The 25,024-nt window shown below is 31.5% G+C and overlaps 2 protein-coding genes across 10 annotated transcripts in view; one reads left to right on the top strand and one right to left on the bottom strand.

The window, feature by feature from the left end:
• crnkl1 (crooked neck pre-mRNA splicing factor 1) overlaps positions 1-13,626 on the bottom strand; it is a 21,562-nt gene extending 7,936 nt beyond the window's left edge. Inside the window, 11 exon segments of the mRNA NM_200946.1 lie at positions 391-630; positions 1,919-1,999; positions 3,520-3,579; positions 4,000-4,191; positions 6,027-6,197; positions 6,290-6,468; positions 7,749-7,915; positions 9,877-10,035; positions 10,196-10,287; positions 12,919-13,071; positions 13,528-13,626. Of these exon segments, the coding sequence (NP_957240.1) occupies positions 391-630; positions 1,919-1,999; positions 3,520-3,579; positions 4,000-4,191; positions 6,027-6,197; positions 6,290-6,468; positions 7,749-7,915; positions 9,877-10,035; positions 10,196-10,287; positions 12,919-13,071; positions 13,528-13,575 (1,542 nt within the window). The 5' untranslated portion in view covers positions 13,576-13,626.
• The window catches only part of cfap61 (cilia and flagella associated protein 61), a 110,198-nt gene continuing 97,126 nt past the window's right edge, over positions 11,953-25,024 (top strand). For 3 of the 9 annotated variants that reach the window (XM_073933761.1, XM_073933759.1, XM_073933764.1), the window contains exons 1-7: positions 13,733-13,899; positions 16,553-16,700; positions 18,388-18,538; positions 18,626-18,702; positions 20,324-20,391; positions 20,496-20,613; positions 23,602-23,734. Coding sequence is in view for 6 of the 9 variants with exons in the window: in XM_073933759.1 (XP_073789860.1) it covers positions 16,558-16,700; positions 18,388-18,538; positions 18,626-18,702; positions 20,324-20,391; positions 20,496-20,613; positions 23,602-23,734 (690 nt within the window). In the remaining 3 variants the exon portion in view is untranslated. Of the gene's footprint in view, positions 11,985-12,214; positions 13,900-16,552; positions 16,701-18,387; positions 18,548-18,625; positions 18,703-20,323; positions 20,392-20,495; positions 20,614-23,601; positions 23,735-25,024 lie in introns of those variants that run through there. The other 6 variants (XM_073933762.1, XM_009294993.5, XM_073933763.1 and 3 more) reach the window with 4 other exon arrangements.

Here is a 25,024-nt window from a genome sequence, read left to right as displayed (position 1 = left end):
AAATTGCTTATCATTGCAAATGTCATTGCGTAGCATGTTGTTAGGACACAGGGCTACAATGTAACCTGCTAACCTGATGTTTACGTTCGTAATATTTATATTATTTGCTAATTAATAACCACCTCATGTGGAACTCTAAATCTGTGTCTCATTTCGGAGTCTGCTACTGTCCACCGGAGATCACACTATGGTCATGGACGCATGCTTTGAGAGCATTGTTTCTATGTCATTCCTAGATAACAACCGCTAAATAACACAGGCTCATCCAGGAACTTTGATCGTCAGTGAATACGTTCACATGCAAATACTTGCATCCACATTCATATGTATCATAAGACCTGGAAGGAACCAATAACTATAAACCAAGCGAGAGAGGGGTGTCATTCTGACCTCCGGCATGTCCAGTCGTGGCTGTCCAATGGCCAGCTCAAATATGGCTCTGGAGCGGTCGGTGTCCCCCAAGATGGTCTCCAGCTCTGCAAACTTGATCCAGGTAGTGCAGTTTTCCGGACTGAACTCCAGATATTTCTCGTAGAGTTTTCTACAGCGGTCAAACTCTCTCAGCTGCAGCTCCAGCTCGATGTAGCCCTTGAACAGTTTGTTTTTGGGACACTTTCCAATGGCTGTGCCCTGATAGGAGAGAGGTCAGAGGTCAAATTTGAAGTAGTAGTATACAGTAATTCTAGGACAATGTTAATAAAAGGTTATAAACCACCTGAAATGTTGACTAAATCGACATTCATACATCTGGGGTTGTTTGACCATTTTTATTACACAGCTGTCTGGAAAACCCAATTCCAGCTGGTCAGTCACGACATTCCACGGTGTTTTATGAATTTTGGAGGTATATTATAAGGTATGAATATTACCTCTGTATTTAGAGGTTGTTTCTATGTTATTCCTAGATAACAACCACTGAATGACACAGGCTTATCTAGGAACTTTGACCGTCAGTGAATACATTCACAAGCATATACTTACATCCACATTCATATGTATCTGCTTGCCTGTCACACCACTTTTTTTTTGACTGTTTTGCTCCATCTTGTGACTGAATAATATGTAGGTTTGTATTAGTGATGTCAATTTACTAAAACTCGATACTAATCGGCCCAGAAATCGGCACTCAAAAACTTCCACTTCCTGCAAACATTTGAGCGCTGTTGAGCTTGTTCTTAAACAGCGTTGAATTGCCATTGTGTTCACAAGCTTTTCACAGCTGCGATATCAGTCAATTCATCAACGGATTGCTCATATGTCCGCTTATAAACAGACCAGCTGTTTATATTTACAGCTTTAAAACGCTCCAGTGTCCCTGTATCTGTAGTTACACTTAGCAAACAGCGGTGAGTTCGGTGATCTGATGACCTTCACGGCCAATCACAGTCATTTCTGATGAACACAATGGCAAATCAGTGCTGTTTACGAACGCGTTCAACAGGCACTTTCAAGCACCAATGGACACGTCAGCCAATCAGATCAATTTATGCAAAGACACCCGCTTAGAAAGTAGCCGATTGCAGACTAATTAGCTGACTCCATTTAAAACAAACAAAAAAAACTTCACAAATAGTCATTTGTGAAATAATACAATGTACAATAACTGTGTTGTAACTGGGTATATAGTCTATTTGTAATGTTTACCATCATTTCTGTAGTACCACATAATCTTTCAGAAGTACTTCAGATATACTTAAGAAACATTTCTTTTTATCATCAATGTTGATAAAAGTTTTACTGCTGAATTTATTTTTTTCAACTATAATACCTTTTTTCCTGGATTATTTGATAAATGTGAGATTCAAAACTGTATTTCAAATGTTTTCTAATACTACACGTCTTTATATTTGCTTTTGAAATACTTTAATGAATTGACTTCAAACAGTAATGTACAAAATAGAAATCTGGAAACACTTACCAGGCCTCGTCTTGCATTTTGGAGGTTCTTTTGGCGGATTTCAAATTGCCCATATAAGAGCCAAATCTTGGCAAAAGTAAACTGAGTATAAAAAAAACATATATAGTTAGCTTCTTTATATATCAAATATTACAGCGGCATGTGACTGCATGAAAATTTCCATATCATGGATGTTCATTATAACAATTTATTGTATTATTGAATAATCACATATCCAGGTACAGCATGGAGTAAAACCTTATGCAGTTTTACATGTAAAATGATGTCAAACGAAGACTTTGTTTAAAAATCGTTGCTAACTGTGCACTAAACTGCTAATATTAATTTGACAATTAGCTCACCGAAAACATGGATGGATCATTCACCCAAAAATGAAAATTTACTCAGTATTTACTCACTTAGAAGTTTAAAACCTGTACCTATTGACATCCATAGTAGGAATAATAAACACTATGGAAAAGAACGGTTACAGGTTTTCAGCATTTAGCAAATTGTCTTCTTTTTGTGTAAAGGCTGATTTATACTTTATAGGCTGATTTATCAAGTGCACGCGTATTGTCCGGTGCAGTCACATAGCCCTCCCCATGGCTGACACGCACCTCTCAAAAAAATTTAACTATTTGTCACAATGACGCATAGAGCAAGATCTGTGATTGGTCGGCTTGGTAGCGGTGATGATTGTGGGCGGTGCTGAGAGCCGCGAGCCTGATGAATGTGTACAAGTTTGGAGTCCCGTAAAGGAGCACCAGATGAAAACTTTTGGATTGTGTTTACCTTATAGGCCCACACGGAATCTGCATGCGCAGAAGTCCGCAGATTTTCTGCAGGCTTCCGCAGATTTTTAGCCCATGATTAATTCTGTTTATTTGCCTGAGTGAATGTGAGTAAATCTATATTTATTCAGTTTTTAAATAATTATAGTAATATTATTGACTAATATAAAATGTTCATCTGATTTGTGTACAATGCAGTTTGTACAGTAATATTTTCTGTCTTTCAGTAGATAAATTATATGAGAGACTTGCTTTATTTACCAAATGAAGTTAATCTAATTGGATTTGCGTTTTAAACATTAAATAAAAGAAAAAAAAATATATATATTTTTTTTATTTCACATATTAAGGTTTTAGTTATGATACTCCCAAAATAATTCTGCAGAAACCGGCAGATTTTTACCAAAATTCTCCGCAGAAATAGCAAAAAACGTCTGCAGATTTCGTCTGGCCCTATTTATGATTCAAGTTGTTGCATGTCCAGCGGTTCCCGCCTCTGAATGAGCGAGTTTTAGCTACTTCTACATTAAGATAGGGTTCAGAAAAAACAAAACACGCGCAAAAAAACTAGACACAGATGAACATAAAAAACTACAGCCAGCTAGTGTTTAAGAAGTGTTTTTGCAGAGCAACACAAACAACATGCAGAAGTATAAATGCACGACTACGCTCAAGTCAGGTGCCATGGATCACGCAGATCACTCAACGCAGAAGTATAAACCAGCCTTAAAAATGAAACAGGTGTGAAACATGGGCAAAAACAAAAAAAGATGACATAATTCTCAGTTTACGGGTGAACTATCCCTTCAAGACCTTCATTTTCTTTACCTTTTTGTGTGGTATAAGCTCCAGACAGGCCTTGTACACCTGTCTCGTTCTCTCAGGGTCCTGAAACAAACCAGACAAAACCACGTGAACCTCTGAGAAATTATTTATTTATTTATCTATCTATTTCTTTAATGCCATATCAGCAGCACTGGCTATATTCATGGCAAAACCTATATTAAATATACAATATATAACATATAATCATATCGACTACATAATAAACATTCATTGCACTAAAAACAACACCACTGAAAAGAGTCAAAGACAATATTTTAGTTTGTTTACTGGTAAATACTCTAAAATTCCTCTAGAAGACACCTTTTTAAACTTTTCCCTTCAAATATTACCTGAATTGAAAACTTCTCTATTAATTTAAAAATACACATTATATTAAAATGTGTTTAATCGTCAAAATATTCTTACACAAATCAAAACCTCAAAATTAAAGTGTAATGATGAGCTCAGTGGTGTCCGTCATACCTTGACCTCCAGCTCCTCATAGAGAGCGTAGTTAATCCACAGGTAGATGTAGCGTCTCCAGTGTCTCTTCTCTTGAATAGGGGGAATGTTGGCGATCGCTCTCTCGTACACTTCTCTAACTGTGTCTGCATCGGCATCACTCTCCACCAGACGCAGGTAATCAAACCATGCATCATAATTGTGTGGGTTAGCCTGCACAGGAGGAAAAATGTTAATAAGCAGAAACATCAATGATTTGCATGTTTACAAGAATAAAGACTTTTAGCATTATGCAATTAGAGGCAAATACATAAATATAACTCATAAAAAAGTACTATTTATTTATGTTTTACAGCCATATCAGCAGCATTGACTATATTCATAGCAACACTTGTACTAAATATATAATATCATTTACAATCATTACTGTTTCTTCATCATTCATTGTAAAGAATACAGTAATAAATAAAATGTATATGTAAAATATACATTTAGTTGAAAATTTTATATTTTAGTTAATATATATTATTAATATAGTAATATAATTTAATAATATATTATCTAAATGTAGATATTATATATGCATTATATATTGTGCATTTTATATAATACAATATTATTCCAATAAATAAAAATGTCTCTATCTTTCTCTGAATATTAAATCTCTTTCTCTGTATTTATTTTATTTACTGTAATATGGACTTTTAAAATGATTGCGAATCAAATAAACATTTAAAAACTTACAAGTCTATATTTCTAGATCATATTTATGAAATAATAATATAATAAAATATCAACATTTATTTAAATTATATTTATTTATATTAAAACTTTTTTATTTACTATTTTTTAATTAACTGATTGAGTCTATATTTAATATATTGTGATCTGGATGGATGGATGGATGGATGGATGGATGGATGGATGGATGGATGGATGGATTGATAGACAGATAGATATACGGACGCACAGATGAATGTATAGATGGATGGGTGGATGGATGGATGCATAAATTGATAGACAGCTAGACAGATGGATGGATGGATGGAAGGACGGAAGGACAGATAGACAGAAAGATAGATGGATAGACATATGGATGGATGGATGGATGATCAGATGCATGCATAAATCGATGCATAGATTAATAGACAGATAGATGGATAGACATATAAATGGATGGATGAATGGATGGATGGATGGATGGTCAGAAGCATGCATAGATGGATGCATGGATTGATAGATAGTGGATGGATGGATGGATATAAATACATGTTTATCTATAATTATAATAATAGATATAATAGATTTTTTATATATATTTGGAAAAATAGGCATTTAAACTTGAAATAATAATATAATAAAATATCAGCATTTATTTAAATTATATTTATTTATATTAAAAACTTTTTTATTTACTATTTTTTAATTAACTGTTTGAGTCTATATTTAATATATTGTGATCTGGATGGATGGATGGATGGATGGATGGATGGACGAAAGGACAGATTGACAGAAAGATAGATGGATAGACATATGGATGGATGGATGATCAGATGCATGGATAGATGGATGCATAGATTGAAAGACAGATAGATGGATAGACATATAAATGGATGGATAGATGGATGGATGGATGGATGGTCAGAAGCATGCATAGATAGATGCATGGATTGATAGATAGTGGATGAATGGATGCATATAAATACATGTTTATCTATAATTATAATAATAGATATAATAGATTTTTTATATTTATTTGGAAAAATAGGCATTTAAACATTAAAGATATTTTATATAATAATATAAGAAAAATAATACATATATACATATTACTCTACTAAAATATATTTGTTTTGTTTTTTCACGTTTCCTTCTTGATTTTAAGATGATCTGGTGGACTTCAATTAGAATGAAAAACTAAATTGAAAGAGTGTTGTCACACATGACAGTGATGTTGTCTGGAGAGTCCAAACAGAACAATACTAAGACTTTTTTTATTATCTAAAATGTGATTTTTCTTATATATAAACTATGCCGTTGTCACTCACTTTGACCTCCTCTTCGTACTGAAACCTCCTCTTGCTGACGATCACGTCCTCGATTCCCCTCCTGTCTCCAAACCTCTTCTCAAACACAGTGTAGTTCTTGAACAGCTCCTGGGCCTGTTGCTTGGGGATTCGGTCTAAAGCGTATTTATAGATGACTCGAACTCTCTCAAACTGAGAAACACAAACAGAAACGATCATGTATGGACAGGAAACATCAGAAACGTCTCATATGTGCCCGACGACACAAACAGAGTAAGTCGTACCTCTTTCTGCTTCTCCTCAAATCTGGCAAAAGCCACGTAGAGATTCTCGCTGACCTGTTCTTCACCGAAAAACTCCACAGCTCGCTCAAACACTTTCCTGCCACGAGCAACATAGCCGTGCTTCTCCTCAAAGTGGGCATATTTGATCCAGTTCTTCACCTCAGGATGGACCATCACAAGTGCTCTGAGGTTAAGCAACGCAACTAGAATTTTGTATGTAACAGCCATGCATGCCTTTACAAATAAGAAATAACATAACTAATAGGGATGCATGGAGTCAGATCAGTCTCTAATATTACTGCTAACTAGGGTTGTAACGGTATGAATTTTTCACGGTATGATAATCGTCTAAAACAATACCACGGTTTGACGGTTTTGCAGTATACGGTATGTTACAAATGTTACAAAATAATAGAACAGTGAAGCAAATTTGACTTTTTCCAAATAATATATTTTTAGTTACTATAAACAACACCACTTACAATGAACAAATAAAAAAATAAGAAAATAATAAATAATGTGTCAAAGTACAAATAAAGTCCAAATAAACATGGTGCAAATCCTCAGTAAAAAATAGAATAAATAAATATTTACTATACTATAAATAGTTACATAACGAAACTAGATTCAATATGGAACATCCTTAGGTTTTATGTGCCAGCATGGATATGGTTGTCTGTGGATATGGATTCGGATTTGGTTGTCTGCAATGCAGACTAACAGCTGCACCTTCATTTGCGTCTTTTGAAAACAGCAAGAGCAGCAGTTCGTCTTTGCTGTGTCACTGTTTTGTCATGTTTCTGTGCTGCTGTGCATGCAAAAGTACTTAGTATGAGAATTTTTTCATGCAAAACTTTTTTTTTTTTTTGCGTTTTATTTAGCCACGCATAAATGTATGCCTATCTCTCATTCCGTGTTGTTCAAAAAGCTTGGTCCACAAACTAAAGCGAAACCTATGCTTATTGGTTGTGATATAGCGAGTTTGAACCAATCTGGGCATGGAGGAGGGACAATGCATCAATGTATCGTGTCTGGTTTGTCCGGAGACACAGTGACGAGCGTTTCTTTGTCAAATCAGCGTGGTCAAATTTTGATGACGTAACCGCACTGATTCCGGAGCCTCTGAAAGTCCGCGAATGTTATGTGATACAGCACTGGAAAGCTGAGATTCTCTTCTTTATGCCAATCTTTGAATTTTATGAATCGGATCAGCGGATCAAAAGTTATTAAACATTTAAGAGCAATACTTATTTTTAGCCGCGGGCGGCTGTCTCGGTCTTTAAGGGTTAAAACCGTTGATATGCAATTGTTCATGGTATGATAATCGTGCACGTTCAAATCGTGGTAAACCGTCATACCGGTATATTGTTACAACCCTACTGCTAACAGTCGCTAATAATTTTGACTTCAACTGTATGCTATATTTTCGAAGTGAAATGAATTATTCATGAAAGGATATAATTCTCATAGATGCTGCGGGCCTTGTCCACCTCCTTATAGCGCAGCTCAAAGTTGATGTATGAATGCCAGGCCTGCTCCTCCGGTTCCCACTCCATCCAGCGCTCAAACACCTGCCTGCAGCCTGCAATGTTGCCCAGCATCTCCTCCATATACGTGTACTTGTACCTGTGGCACAAACATATAAATAAAACAATCATTCAGAAATGACATGCATTTATTTAGAAGATGATTTGATCTAAAATGTCTTTTAAAAGAAAGAAAACACACATCAAGGATTCAAACAGAAATATAACCTTTGGCCTGTTTACACTTGTTATTAAAGGGATTGCTCACACAAAAATGTAAATTTGTCATCATTTACTCCCCCTTGACTTGTTCCAAACCAATTTGAGGTTTGATCAGTTGAACACAAAAGAAGTTATTTTAAAGAATGTTGCAAACCTGTAACCCTTGACCTTCTTAGTAGGGAAAACAAAGGATCTGGAAGTCAATGGTTGCAGGTCTCCAACGTTTCTCAGTATGTCTTCTTTTGTGTTCAATGGACGAAAGAAACTTAAATAGGTTTGGAACAACTGAAAAATGAGCAAATCCTGACAGAATTTTAATTGTTTGGGTGAACTATGTCTTTAAGATTAAGTTTTGTTGATCCAATTAGAAGTTGACCAGCCTAAATGCAGGTGTAAATTTTGCAAGAAAATAATAATTTGATTTGTGTAATGGGATATTTTATTAATTTCGATGTTCTTAAATATTTGCTAACTGTTTTTAATTGTAGACAGCTTATTTTTTATGTTTTAAAGGCATATCAGAAACATTGGCTCAAAACATTCAAAACATAATTATCAAACAAAACAGTTTCCTTATAAATTATTTAAAAATAATGCACACATACAGATGACAACAATACATAATATGATAACACATGGTCACATAAGATCTTTCAGTTTATCAGAAAATGTAGACAGTTATGTAGTCAAGTTCAAAATGATTCATACCACAGGGAAATTCTGACATGGTTACTTTTATTCAACCAGCAAGTTTTTTTTTTCTTTTTCTTTTTTACCAGAAATGAGACAGGCTTCTCCCAAAAGACAATATGACGATGTACAAGAGGCGTCCTTGCGCAAAAAATAAAATCTCAGCTTTTCTTTACATTTGAACCGAAAAATTTTAGTCAGAATTTGCAAAGGGTAATAATTTTAGGCTTGATTGTATATTAATGTATAAATGCTACATTAGGAACTTTTAATTTATTTTTTACTTTCATTTTTCAATTCTTAAAGAATATTAAATTGATTTAACTGCTTTAACATCTTCTCATTATATTTAACACGAACAATCTTGACCAAAAAGGAGTTTGAAAGAGCATTTGTGACTGCAACTATGTAAACTGCACAAGTTTAATTAACAATATTAAACAAAAAACAAAAAGGTTCAGAAAAAACCTAGACATCCACCCTTCCTCATCAAAAAAGCTGTTAAAAGTGTTTAAAAGTGGAAAAAAACTGTTGAAGTCAGAATTATTACCCCCCCCCCCCCCCCCCTTTGATTTGTTTTTTTTTTTTCCTTTTTTTTATAGTTCCCAAATGATGTTCAACATAGTAAGGAAATTTTCAGAGTATGCCTGATAATATTTTTTCTTCTGGAGAAAGTCTTATTTGTTTTATTTCAGCTAGAACAAAAGCGGTTTTAAATTTATTATGAACCATTTTAGGGTCAAAATTATTAGCCCCTTTAAGCATTTTTTTTCGACTGTCTACAGAAGAAACCATCGTTATAAAATAATTTGCCTAATTACAATAACCTGTCAAGTTAACCTGTCTTAAAAAATATCTAGTAAAATATTATTTACTGTCATCATGGCAAAGATAAAATAAATCAGTTATTAAAGATGAGTTATTAAAACTATAATGTTTAGAAATGTACATTCTCTCCATTAAAAGGAAATTGGGGAAAAAAAATAAACAGGGGGGCTAATAATTAAGGGGGGCAAATAATTCTGACTTCAACTGTAGATGCATCTAAATGGGAATCTGTCTCCCTTATTTATTTGATCCAACTGGCCAAAAAGAATTATAATACCAGGCAATTGTCTAAAAGTATTAGTATTTTGAGATAAAGCATACCAGAACTGATTGACGCGGGGCAGGATGGTAATGGCTCGGTCCCATATGTTGCGAGCGTGATTGACCTGCCGGTTCTTCATCTCCATCTCGGCATACTTCAGCCACAGTGTGATATTGCGGTGATCCACGTCGAGTGCACGCTCGTAGATGGAGCGAGATCTAAAGACAACATCATCATCAAATAGTTTTAAATAATGCCATGTCAGCAACAAATTAATCAATTAATTTCACACAATTGATTATTCATCCTGAAGACCAAAAAACAAACTTCACAGTTCCTGAAATTAAATAAGAATTTTATTTAAGAGAGGAACCTCACCTCTGGACCTCCTGCAGGCTCTCCTCCCATTGTGCGTACTTGATCCAGTTGCTGATCACAGTTCTGTTTTTCCTGATGTTGTCCTCAAAGCCCTGTATTACAAGAAAAGAAAATGTAGAGAAGCAAAATATTCATTTAACTGAGAACTTTTTGAATAATATGTAAAGGGACACATAATATATCGGCAGCCATATGGTTATCGGCCGATAAATGCTATTTTTAAGATTATCGTTATCGATCCGATGTCTAAATTAGGCCGATAAATTACGTTTAGTTCAACTCACAGCGGTTTATCATAAACTTTTCATGATCATTTTTCCCGCAATTGACAGCAAGAACGAACACAGAAGCATTGTCTGATTGACAAGCACTACAGCTATACGTGTTCAAAAGAATCTAAAACGCTAAATAGGATGAATCTATGCCGCATTTTCTAAAGTAATACAACCTGTACTCAACTTTTTGCTTGTACGGTAACTCTGAACTGTCAAAACACCCTTAGAAAAGTTTTTTTTTTTTTCGAACATTACATATTTGTACATATGTACATCAATGTAACACGTTTTATTCAAGAACAATTGAGCTGGTTTCAGTTGTTAGCTCTTTCATTTTCATCTTATTTAAATATATTTAACTTGCTTGTTGATTAAATCCTGTTTTGTTATTTAACCTATTATTTTTATGCAACAGTGAAGTTGCATGTTAATTTGCTATGAAGAAAAGGAAATAATTAATTTTCTTGCATGCTGATTTATGTGAAATCGTGAATATAGGTCTATATAACCACCTTGCAATTTTGAAATTATAGCTTTTTTGGTTTGAGTAGACTTTTCAGTTCATAAGAGCAGTTCAATCTTTTATTAAGTTTAAAAATATAACATTTTTAAACATTTATAATTATCGACCTATATATATCGACTATCAGCCTCCAAGTCTGAAGAGTTATTAGTTATCGATATACACTAAAAAACCCATATCGGTGCACCCCTAATTATATACCACTGACAGTGGCATTTTAACTTTAAGATATTAATATAATTTTATTCTTTTTGACACATAATATACTGATGACATATTTTCTGCAGATGCACTATGTATATGAAGCTTTTAAAGTATGTATCACAATAATACCATGTGTTATTGAGTTTAGTACATGTATACTAGGAGTTTTATAGAAACGAACATCAAATGCGAAACATCAAATTGACAAAACCTTTACACTGGTAACATCATGTTGTGACCAGATGTACCTTGTTGACATAGCATATTCAAAGCATGAACATTAGGGGTGCAAGATATTGAAAAATAAATCAAACATTGACATATTTTGTTTTTCTGTGATAAATAATGCAAAATGAATATAGGTCCATCAGATGCCTTAACTCTATTTGGGAAGTGTTTATTAATTCAGACTGATTGCAATAAAGGATTGAATCATGCATAAAAAAATAACAAAAAATTACAAGTATTGTTACTTTATGAATTTGTCAAACAGCAAACAGGTACAGGAATTGCAAAAAAATCAAATGTAAATAAAACACTGCATCTTCTTTATTGTAAAAATTATTTTAAAAATGTATCTTTATTAAAGGTACAAATGGTCTAATTTCTTGTGCCTGTGTAACAGGGTTAAAATAATGTTTAATTGTCTTTCACCAAAATGGGTTATTTTGTTTATTTTGTGGCTGTTGAGAGACCTCTTGTGGCAACAGTGTGTAATTGTTTCTTTCACCTTTCACCTGCAAAACCCCGCCTACAGCAGAAAATGGTTGCAGAATGCAGAAAGGCGGTAGGTAAAATGTGCTCCAGCTAAATGTGACAAATTTTGTATTTTAACACATATTAATAACACATACAAGCCCAATATGAACATTAAGTGATGTTTTAGATCAAATCTGTCGAGTGATTGCCGTGTGTGACAAACTTTGTGTGGTTTAATTTGCTCATGCTAGGTGTAGCTGGAATGATGACATTAATATGTGCAAGGGTGATTTCTTACTATTTGTTTGGTTTTTTTAGATGCATGTTTAAATGCATACTGTTGCCAGATGATGTATATTTCTGTTACAGGTATGTTAACCTTTTGTAAATAAATAATGTTTTGTTAAAATGACTTTGTGGCAACACAGCAGAAAATGGTTGCTGAATGCAGAAAGGCGATGCATGTTTAAATGCATACTGTTGCCAGAGGATGTATATTTCTGTTACAGAATAAACAACGCAGAACGCAGTTCTCTGTGTCCGCCTGAGTGATTTGCGTCTTCAGGAAGAGAAGCGTTACACCTGGATGCTTTATACGTTCTTGAAATGTTCATACAGCGGCAGTCCATAAAACACAGGCAGACTTCCACTTTATATACATATATAAACTGTCTTCTGGTCAACTATAAACCCAACAAGACATTGCATATCCTCTGAGTTTTCTGAATATGCACTGTGATAATGCCCATGTTTTCTAGAGGTTTACCATAATAAAATAATACATTTAAACCATAGCGATATCATCTTTTATAATCTACACACCATATCAATACCATATTTTCTGAACATCATGATAGCACTGCGCACATTCTATAAGCAATTGTGACACTACTGTATATTTTTGAGGCATATGCCATGACAGAACCAAGCTTTCAGTACATGCACAGTAATTTAGTACTACTTTATGACATATGCATATAGTGACACCATGGTATACTACATGGTGATACAACATTTCATACCTTTCTCTTTTTCAGTTTGTAGTCATTGAGCTCTTCTTTATCGGTGATCTTCTGTTTGGGTGGCGGTGGCAGCAGCTCGAGCTCTCTCTCTTTGGCCTCTCTGAGCAGCTGCTCGGCGGTGATCTGCACCTCTGCAGGGGCTTTATTCTTCACCTGAACACAAACACAAAACCATTACAAAACAAGACAATCTTTAACCCATCTGGTTATAGTTCTATACATTATACAGTTGTTATTTTCAGAGTGGCACAAGTTCACGTTGTTTACAAGCTAATGCTAACTCACAGCTTTATTCTTCACATGAGCATTAATACAAAACCATTACAAAGCAAGACAACCTTTAACTCAACTGATTACATGTATACACATTATACATCAGTTAACTAATTATAAAGTAACGTTAGCAGAACTACATGTTGTTTACATGCTAATGCTAACTTACAGGGGTTTATTCTTCACCTGAACACAAACACAAATACATTATAAAAAAATAAGCTTAACTCCACTAACCACATTTATATACAGTAGTTAATTATTAAGTAACGTCAGCACGACTTCACGTTGTTTACATGCTAATGCTAACTCACAAAAACATCATATAGGTTTTACCTTCGCCACTTTCGGGATTCTCTGTTTGCCCGCCGCGGTGGACGCCATGATTATTACGCTCCTGACACTTTATTAAAAATAAATTAGACGTATGTTCTTGTGTTTTAGATTTCGAAAGCCCGCTAAAACCTGTAAGGTTAGCGACGTTTCAGTGCCGTGTGTGTCGCGCCTGCCGTGACGCGCTGTGACCTTTGCCTGCATCTACGTCACGGAGCATCTCACCATGGTGACAGGACGCTTGCTAGCGGTTAACGTTATCAATAAATAAAAGGTCAGCAGTTTGAGGCTGTTAAAACTCAGTTTTTTATTGTTATACACCAAAAATACCTGTTTAATTGTTTTATGTTGCTTGTGTATCGACTTTTTGTCAATGTAAGTGAATGCTTGTTGTTTTAAAATATTTTTGCCTATTATTGGCTAGTGACTGAGTTCAAAACTCAACATTTTACATTAATAACGTTAACTTACCTCAATTAAATACCTTAAACGTTTGTTATTTATTTGTTTACTGTTAGATCTGTTTATTGTTAAACCGAATTTTCTTCAATGTGTGTGAATGTTTATTTGTTTTTATAAAGGTTAGTGACGAGGCTCAAAGTAAAGTTACATGTAACGTTATGTTATTTAACTTTATTCGCTCACTGTTAGATTTTTTTATAGTCCGACCTATCTTTAATGTAAGTGAATGTCCATTTTTATTAATTTGTTAATTATGTATTGCTTGTTATTGTGTATGAAATAACCGTAAAGAGTTGTTATTTATTTGTTTACCAAAATAAGTCTGTGCGTGCACACAGACGAAAAACATATAACGTACAATTGAAGTCAGAATTATTAGCCCCCTTTGATTTTTTTTCTTTTTTAAATATTTCCCAAATGATGTTTAACAGAGCAAGGAAATTTTCACATTATGTCTGATAATATTTTGTCTTCTGGAAAAAGTCTTATTTGTTTTATTTTGGCTAGAATAAAAGCAGTTTTTATAAAATAAATAAAAAAATAAAATAAAATTTAAGGTCAATATTATTAGCCCCATGAAGCTATATTTTTGTCTACAGATCATTACACAATAACTTGCCTAATTACCCTGACCTGCCTAGTTAACCTAATTAACCTAATTAAGTCTTTAAATGTCACTTTAAGCTGTATAGTAGTATCTTGAAAATTATCTAATAAAATATTATTTACCTGTCATCATGATTAATTAAATAAATCAGTTATTAGAAATGAGTTAGCAAAAACTATTATGTTTAGAAATGTGTTGAAAAGAAATCTGCTCTCCGTTAAACAGAAATTAGGGAAAAAATAAACAAGGGGGCTAATAATTCAACTGACTTCAACTGTATATTACGTCTACAGTTGTGCTCGAATGTTTACATACCACTTATATAATCTGTTAAATGTGAATAATTTTAACAAAAGTAGCAACATAATACAAAATACATGGTAATTTGTAATAAGTATTGTACCATACACTCCTCAAAAATCTTTATTTTATATTCATGTTTTTAATAGGAAGCTGCAGTATTATATTTGTGCAAATACATTAGTCAGTACTGAAGCCAAATCTGGAGCTTATCAAACAAAACAACTTACAATAACGGCCCAAAAACTAGAAAAGCCAAAAAATTTTATAGGAAAATATTAAATACAATTTTTTTTTTCAAAAGAGGAAAAATCAAGAGAAGCAAAAACAAAAAAGGAAAATTTTGTTGAAATTTTATAGGTTGTAATTTACTTTAGCTAAATTTAGCTTGATTTTATTGTATTATCTTTCTATTTCTAAATATGTTTAGTGACTAAAATATCATATTAATAAATATATCTGTTTAATAAATCTGTTTTGTTTAAATGCACCAAAATGCATTGCCTATATTCAATAAGAAATCAAAAATATTAATAAAATAAATAAAAATAAATATTAGTTTTAAATATAAATTTTTATTTAATAAGTAATAAAATATATTGATAAAATAAAATAAATATTAATTTAAAATATATAATTATTTAAATATTTTAATAAATATAAATTTTAAACTATAATTATAAAAATATAAATTTTCTAAATGGGGTGTTCTCAATTATGCTGAGCACTGAACTTGCATGTTTCCTGGAACACAAATAAAGTGCAATTTACCTTGAATTTACTTTGATTCGCTGCTGGAAAGAGCTCAAATCTGCAGAGGAGGCTGTAGAATCTAGGGGACATGGAGGGGTTTTTTTTTTTTGAAGAACAGCAGTCAGTTGAACTGCTCAGAACAAACAAGAGACTCATCAACAACAAAAAAACACTGGTAGATCATTAGGAAACCACAAACCAAACTTTTGCAAGGGGTTATTTTTTAAAATTTCACCTATGTTTTTTTTTTGTGCACTACATATAGACATATTTTATGCAAAATAGCTTAATCAGGACAGTACTTAATAAACAATAACTAGGCCCACACAGAATCTGTGCTTGCAGAAATGTGAAAATTTCGGCAGATTTTTAGTTAATCATTGAGTCTACGTGTGTAAATGTGTGTAATTTTATATTTATTCACTTTTTAAATTAATTTCAGTAATATTATTGACTAATATAAAATTGTTCATTTGATTTATTTACAATGAAGTTTGTAAAGTAATATTTTCCGTCTTTTAGTAGATATATTATATAAGAGACTTGCTTTGTTTATTAAATAAGTGGATTTTGGAAATTGGAGTTGCATTGTAAATGTTAAATATTAAAATTAATATTTAACATTTACAATTTTTTATTTCATATATTAAGTTTTTAATTATGATACTCCCAAAATCGCATAAATCAGCAGTTTTTTTTTACAAAATTCTCTGCAGAAATAGCAAAAATGTCCACAGATTCTGTCTGGTCCTAAAAATAGCATGCGTTTTGTATGATCTCTCATATTTTGTTACAATTATTCACATTTTAACAGATTCTTCAAGGGGTATGTAAACTTTCGAGCACTGTAATAACTGTATAACACAATTTATGTCTGTGTCTAATCACACATGTTCATTGTATTAGAGAAAATGAGCACCATCACTTCATCCACTGGTAAAGCAGAAAGTGTGACCGTGAGGAGAACTGAATGGTCAGATGCTGAAGAGATCAATCATCTGATCAGTCCGGCATCTGTTGCCGTGTTCGGGAGACTTAATGTCATCAATCTCCTGTAAGTAAGAAGAGTCATGAAAACTAATAAACCAGGAAATATTACAACACATATATGGGTTACATTTAAGAGGTCACAAGGCTTCAAAACAGTAAATCACTGAAAATATTATTGATTAGAGGTACTAAATTTTATTAAGGTAAGTGGTTGCAAATAATTTATAGGCTGAATTTAAACAAATTAAACATTACTAAATTTAATTTGTTTAAATTCAGCCCATAGAAATTATTTGCAACCACTTACTTACCTTAAAAATTGTAAATCCAAGAAATTATTTTTTCAGTAGGCTTTCATTTTCTTGCATTACATGTGTTTTTTTTAAGGATCACAGTGGAGCCTGATAATACTCAGTTTAAAACTTTATAATTTTCCACTATACTTCAAACCATTAGGTTTTACCCATTTGTTAGCAAGACATTTTTAAAAATATAATATTGAATGTTACAGGTTAGGTAAATTATGTTATTTCAAAATTCGATAAAAGATACTGAATTTATTTTTTCAACCTTATTTTGACTCTATAGTTATTTAAAACCTTCAATGGGACCTATTATGCCCTTTTTTACAAGATGTAAATTAAGTCTCTGATTGTGTGTACGCTGAAAAAAATTATTCAAAGATGATTCCTCGAATTTACTTACTTTTTTTAGATTAAGGTGTTGTAAACAATTAGTTTATGTTAAATTTAAACAAATAAATTAAGCTGAACATTACTAAATTTAATTTGTTAGTTTAAATTCAACAAATAAATTGTTGCAAAATTAATTGTTTTTCAGAATGTGAAGTTTCAGCTCGAAATACCACACAAATAATGTTTTATAATGCCTTGAAACCGATCCTAATTGGGCCATTTTGGTCACTCACTTTAAATTCAAATGAGATTTGCTTTTTTTCAATAGAGGGTGGAGCTACAAATGCGTGCGTGTCAGCATAGTGGCAGATTAAAAAACAAGACTATGCTAATGAGGTAAAGATTGTCACTAATGGATGGGGCTTTTACCCCCTCTAATGACATGCACATATGGAAAATGTCAATTGAAGAGTTTCGGCAGACTTGTTTTTATCAAGTGTGATTATAAAAAATGAAATTAATTAATAATTAGCTATATTTACGCACTGTTGCCACACAACTGTGTTTACACCCCTTATAATAGTATTTTTTGCATAAAAGGTCCACTTTGAAGAAGATAATTTACACATATATGTAAAATCACTTTAATGTCTGCTACGTTTAATTAAAATGTAATTAATTAAAATAATAATAAAATTATATATATATATATATATATATATATATATATATATATATATATATATATATATATATATATATAATTTTATTATTATTTTGAATTGAATATATATATATATATATATATATATATATATATATATACACATATATATATATATATATATATATACACATATGCTGCAATATTCATTCCTTTTTTTTGGGGGGGAGTTATAATTGGACTGTTTTGCATAAACTGGATTTTTAAAAATATTTCCATATATGATATAGATCATTACAGGATTTTCCCAGTGCTGGGTTGCGGCTGGAAGGGCATCTGGTCTGTAAAACATATGCTGGAATAGTTTGCGGTTCATTCCGCAGTGGCGACCCCAGATAAATAAGGAAGATGAATGAATCGTTACAGGACATGTTTCTCTATTTTCATTGCAGTGAGAAAGCAAATTTAGCCGTGACCCTGAGCTCCAGTAAGAATGAAGTTTTGGCCCACGCATCTTTCTCAGATCACCCAATAGAAGAGCTGGTGGATCAGGCATGCTGGCAGAATCGGCTTCAAAATTACGCCAGTGCAGAGAAATTGACGGTAGGAAGAGTAAATAAAACCTGATGTCCATTAATACTCAAAATGTTTTTGGAGAGTTCCTGAGAATCTTGTTTTTCTATCCTCCAGCCCATGAACACTCTCTTCCTGCGGCTGTTTGTGGCTCAACCTGGCTTTTCCATAGGTGGCGCTAAAGAGATATTCAGGTAAACTACTGTACTTTTTATCTAATATTCTGCCATTTCTTTTTTTTATTTTAGTGTTATATTTGCACTTTTTATAAGCTGTAGTTTTAAAAATAGGGAGCTTGGAGGGAGATTTTTCTCTATTGGGGGCACTAAAGAGATCATGTAAACTACTGTACTTTTTATCTAATATTCTGCCCTTTCATATATATATATATATATATATATATATATATATATATATATATATATATATATATATATATATATGTTATTTTTTATTTTATTTTTTTTTAGATTTTTAGGGTTATATTTGGACTTTTTATAAACTGGATTTTTAAAATTGCGGGGACTGGAGGGACATTTACCTCTAAAAGTGGCACTAAAGCAATAGTGAGGTAAATTACTGCACTTTTTATTGAATTATTCTATTTCTTATTTTTCTTTAGATTTTTAGTGCTATATTTGGACTTTTTATGAGCTGGATTATTAAAATAGTGGGGTTGGAGGGAGATTTTTCTCTATAGGGGGCGCTAAAGAAATAGTCAGGCAAACTACTGTACTGTACAGGCAGGGCACTGCAGGATAATATGATAATTTTCCCAAATATTATGATTAAATATCAAAATAAGGCAATATTTGGTTAAATGTGCACTAATTTGCATACATTTCTGGCAAACTGAACAATGTTGGACTGTGTATATACAGTTGAAGTCAAAATGATTAACTCTCCTGTGAATTTTTCAAATATTTCCCAAATGATGTTTAATAGAGCAAGGATTTTTTCACAGTATTTTCTATAATATTTTTTTCTTCTGGAGAAAGTCTTATTTGTTTATTTCTGCTAGAATAAATGTAGTATTTAATTTTTTTTAATCCATTTTAAGGTCAATATTATTAGGCCCCTCACACAATATATTTTTTTCTATTGTCTACAGAACAAATCATCGCTACACAATGACTTGCCTAATTACCCTAACTTGCTTAATTAACCTAGTTAAGCCTTTAAATGTCACGTTAAGCTTAATAGTATCTTGAAAAATATCTAGTCAAATATTACGTGCCGTCTTCATGGCAAAGATGAAAGAAATCAGTTATTAGAACTGAGTTATTAAATATATACAGGGGAGCTAATAATTCAGGAGGGATAATAATTCTGACCTGTATATATATATATAATAAAAAAATTTAATTATAATCATAATTAATTATGAATTAACATGTCCTGACATGAATGCAACTGTAAAGTTTTATACATTTTTTAAGTTTTAAAGATTTTATAGCTCAGAGCAGGAGAAAAAAACTCAATTTGAGGAACAATATATTACAAATATATATTTTAACTGACAAAGTACAATAACAGAAACATGTAATAATATTTTGGATGTCTTCTTTCTATCAAGCTGAATGAAAACACTTTATATATTTTGGGTCTCGGTTGAAATATGTTTTGTATTAGTTCACCTTCGAGCATTACATTTCTTCCCTATTGCTGCTCACTGGTTTATTTTTCATGTAATAAAGCGACAGTTATTGGGTTAGAGTGGATATGAATCTCGTTTTAGGCAGCACAAATTGCATTGGCTGTACAGCAATGCCATTCAGTCAGGTTATATCGGATTTGATCTTTATTTTCTTCCAGGACTGTTTTCAGTGCGGTTGTGGAGCTGGAACACATCTGTCTCCTGACCCCATACGGAGGTGCACTTGGTAGGAAATAAATGCACATGGACATATTTTGTATGCCGGCAGTGATGGCAAAATTGTTCAAATGATGTTAAGACATTATTCTGTCATAATTGTCTTTATATTAGAGGCAGCGCTGCAGAAGATCTTTGAACCCATGACTTCTGTTACGGATGAAGCTCAGTATTCAGCTTATGTTTGTCATCGACACGATCACTGTCCTCGACTGCACATCCGCAAAGCCAGGTTTACAAATCACCCAATCATTTATTTCCCTGCATTGTTACCTTTTGTGCATGCCAGTTAAGCACTTGCGTTTTTAAATATATTTAAAATACTTTTTTATATAAATATATTGAGAAAAAAATTATAATATATATTATAAAATATAATATATATTGGTTATTAAAAAGAGATTCAATATTTTAGCATTTTTCCTATAACTCTTATATAATTCTTATTGTTTTTATGTAAGCATGAAACTTGCCTTTTCAATTAGTTTATGATGTTTTTTATTTTGTTTGTTGTCAAAAAATACCTTCTGTAGTAATGTAGTTAAAAGCTAATTTAATAATTTATAAAATGTAATTTTATTATCTATCTTTTTTTTTTTAAGTTTAAACACTTGTAATAAAATATTGGCATTTACTTTTACTTACATTTACTTAATATGCATACATATTAAAGTATTGATAGTGTTTCACTTTTTCCACATTTGTTTATGTTACAGCCTTATTCCAAAGTGGATTCAATTCATTTATTTTCTCAAAATTCTACACACAATACCCCATAATGAGAATGTGGAAAAAGAGTTTTTGAAATTGTTTTAAATTATTAATAATAAAAACCTGAAAAATCACATGTACCAAAAAAGGTGAAAAAAGTGAAGTGTTATGAATACTTTCCGGATGCTTTGTATATAATGTAATTTTATGCTTGCTCTAAATTATTACATTTTAGATTTATAAATTATATAAATAATAATATTATATTAATAAAAAATATATGAGGTACTGTATATATATATATATATATATATATATATATATATATATATATATATATATATATATATATATATATATATATATATATATATATATATATATATATATATATACAGTTAAAGTCAGAATTATTAGCCCCCTGTTTATTTTTTTCCCCAATTTCTATTTAACGGAGAGATTTTTTCAGTACATTTCTAAACATAATAGTTTTAATAACTCATCTCCAATAACTGATTTATTTTATCTGTAACATGATGACAGTAAAAAGTATTTTTCCAGATATTTTTCAGACACTTCTATACAGCTTAAAGTGGCATTTAAAGGCTTAACTAGGGTAATTAGGTTAACTAGGCAGGTTAGGGTAATTAGGCAAGTTATTGTATAATGATGGTTTGTTCTGCAGATGGTTTGTTCTAAAAAAAATATAGCTGAAAGGGGCTAATAATATTGACCTTAAAATGTTTATTTATTTATTTAAATTGCACTTAAAAATATAAATATATATTCATAAATATATCGTAATGATATAATATATTTTATTAAAATTTTATTAGAGCATTTATATATTTACATAGAGCATACATATATACAGTAGAAGTCAGAATTATTAGCCCCCGTTTGAATGTTTTTTCCTTTTAAATATTTCCTAAATGATGTTTAACAGAGCAAGGGAATTTTTTCACAGTATGTCTGATAATATGTTTTCTTCTTGAGAAAGTCTTTTTTATTATATTTCGACCAAGATAAAAGCTGTTTTTAATTTTTTAAGATCTATTTTAAGGTCAAAATTATTAGCCCCTTTAAGCTATGTTTTCTTTCGATAGTCTACAGAACAAACCATCGATATACAATAACCTTCCTGATTACCCTAACCTGCCTAGTTAACCTAATTAACCTAGTAAAGCCTTTAAATTACCCTTTAGCTGACTACTAGTATCTTGAAAAATATCTAGCAAAATATTATGTACTGTCGTCATGTGACAGATAAAATAAATCATTTATTAGAAATGAGTTAATAAAACTATTATGTTTATAACCGTGTTGAAAAAATCTTCTCTCCGTTAAACACAAATTTGGGGGGAAATAAACAAGGAGCTAATAATTTACAGTCATATACAGTTGAAGTCAGAATTATTAGCCTCCTTTTGATTTTTTTTTTTTTAAATATTTCTCAAATGATGTTTAACAGAGCAAGAAAATTTTCACTGTATGTCTGATAATATTTTTTCTTCTGGAGAAAGTCTTAATTGTTTTATTTCAGCTAGAATAATAGCAGTTTATTTAATTTAAGATTTAAATTAAATTTTTAAAACCTTTTTAAGGTCAAAATTATTAGCCCCTTTAAGCTATATATTTTTCGATACTCTACAGAACAAACCATCATTATGAAATTACTTGCCTAATTACCCTATCCAGCCTAGCTAATCCAATAAACCTATATGCCTTTAAATGTCACTTTAAGCTTATTAGAAATGTTATTAGAAATGAGTTATTAAAAATATTATGTTTAGAAATGTGTTGACAAATTAAATGTAAATGGACAAAAACGTAAAAGTAAATGGCAATATTTTTATTGGAAATGTTTAAACTTACAATAGCTTGACAGATTAAATCAAATGTTAAAATTATATTTTATAAATTATTAAATGGGCTTTTAACTACTTTACCACAGAGGGTATTTATTGAAAATAAACAAAATTAACAAACAACATTATAAACAAATTGAAAAGGCAAATTTCAAAGCTTACATAAAAAAGAACAAGAATTATACATAAGTTGTATAAAAATACTAAAATATTGAATCCCTTTTTATTTTTAAATACTGTACAGATAATTAAATACAGACATGTAATATATTGCAATAATATATAATAATGCCAATAATAAATTGTTTATTGACTAATACATTTACACATTTAAATTGCCTAGTATTTTGCAATGTAAAAGATGATAAAGAACTTAAATACACTGTTAATAATGTAACATTACACAAAGATTTGAAAGAAAAAAAAAACGGTCCTAAAATACACTTTTTTTTCCTGTTTGAGTTGAACCGCCATGTTTCTGTGTAATTCTGCAGTTTCATCTTGTGTAAAGCCAGTCGTAATCCATGTCTAGACGGTTTTGGTTCTGCTGTACACAGTTTATATCAATATACAGTTCATACAGAACATTTGCAGCTCGGCGACGTATTCAAATCCCAGTGCAATATCTTTTAATTCCCCAGAGTGGAAGATCACGATGACCTCATGCACATATTTGGAGAGCAGATCACGCCACTGGTGGAGACATACGGGCCGTTCGTCCTGTCTGAGCTCATCGAGACACAAGAACAGGAGCACCACACAGCCGTCTGTGAAGTTAGTAGTGAAGGCTGTTTTTTACACTGCTTCTTCATGCACCTGTCAGTTTTGAGATTTTGAACTTTGAGATGGCGTTTTTCTTTTCAGTATAATAAAGAAAAATTCAAAAATACACTATTAAAGGTCCCATGAAATTAAAAGAATGTTTTTTAGATGTTAGTATCAGTAGGTTTGTAGGATATCTTTAACCTTCAAAAGTGTCCACATAGGTGGACAGCATATTTTAGCTCTTAAGTGGCTATTTAAAATACTTTGAATGGTTTACATTTTGTTACAGACATACAGTGTTATCCTGCAAGTGTCCTGCAACTCTATTTTTAATTGTCCATATAAAAATTTTTAGTTTTTACTCTCTGATTATCAAAGCAAGTAAAAAAAAAATCCATGTTATATACAGTTGAAGTCAGAATTATTAGCCCCAATTTGAATTTTTTTTATTCCCAAACGATGTTTAACAGAGCAAGAAAATTTTCACAGTATGTCTGATAATGTTTTTTTTCTTCTGGAGAAAGTCTTATTTTTTTATTTCGGCCAGAATAAAAGCAGTTTTACATTTTTTAAAAATCAATTTTAGGCACAAAATTATTAGCCCCTTTAAGCTAACTATTTTTTTTTTTGATAGTCTACAGAACAAAACATCGCATACAACAACTTGCCTAATTACCCTAACCTGCCTAGTTAACCTAATCAACATAGTTAATCCTTTAAATGTCACTTTAAGCTGTATAGAAGTGTCTTGAAAACTATCTAGTTAAATATTATGCACTGTCATCATATCAAAGATAAAATAAATCAGTTAATATAGAGATGAGTTATTAAAACTATTATAGAAATGTGTTGAAAAAAATCTTCTCTCCATTAAACAGAAATTGGGGGGAAAATTAAGCAAGGGGGTAATAAAATTAATTAATTTTTTTAAAAATATTTCCTAAATGATGTTTAACAGAGCAAGGAAATTTTCACAATATGTCTGATCATATTTTTTCTTCTGGAAAAAGTCTCTTTTTTTTAATATTTCAACACAAATAAAAGCAGTTACTAATTTTTTAAACATAATTTTAAGGTCAAAATTATTAGCCCCTTTAAGCTATTTTTTTCCCCGACTGTCTACAGAACAAACCATCGTTTTACAATAACTTGCCCAATTTCCCTAACTTGCCTTGTTAACCTAATTAACCTAGTTAAGCCTTTAAATGTCACTTTAAGCTGTATAGAAGTGTCTTGAAAAATATCTAGTCAAATATTATTTACTGTCATCATGGCAAAGATAAAATAAATCAGTTATTA

The sequence above is a fragment of the Danio rerio genome, chromosome 20 (assembly GCF_049306965.1).
Source record: "Danio rerio strain Tuebingen ecotype United States chromosome 20, GRCz12tu, whole genome shotgun sequence".
In the NCBI taxonomy this organism is placed as follows: Eukaryota; Metazoa; Chordata; class Actinopteri; order Cypriniformes; family Danionidae; genus Danio; species Danio rerio.
Note: the sequence above shows the minus strand (reverse complement) of the source record. Positions and strands in the feature narration are given on the sequence as shown.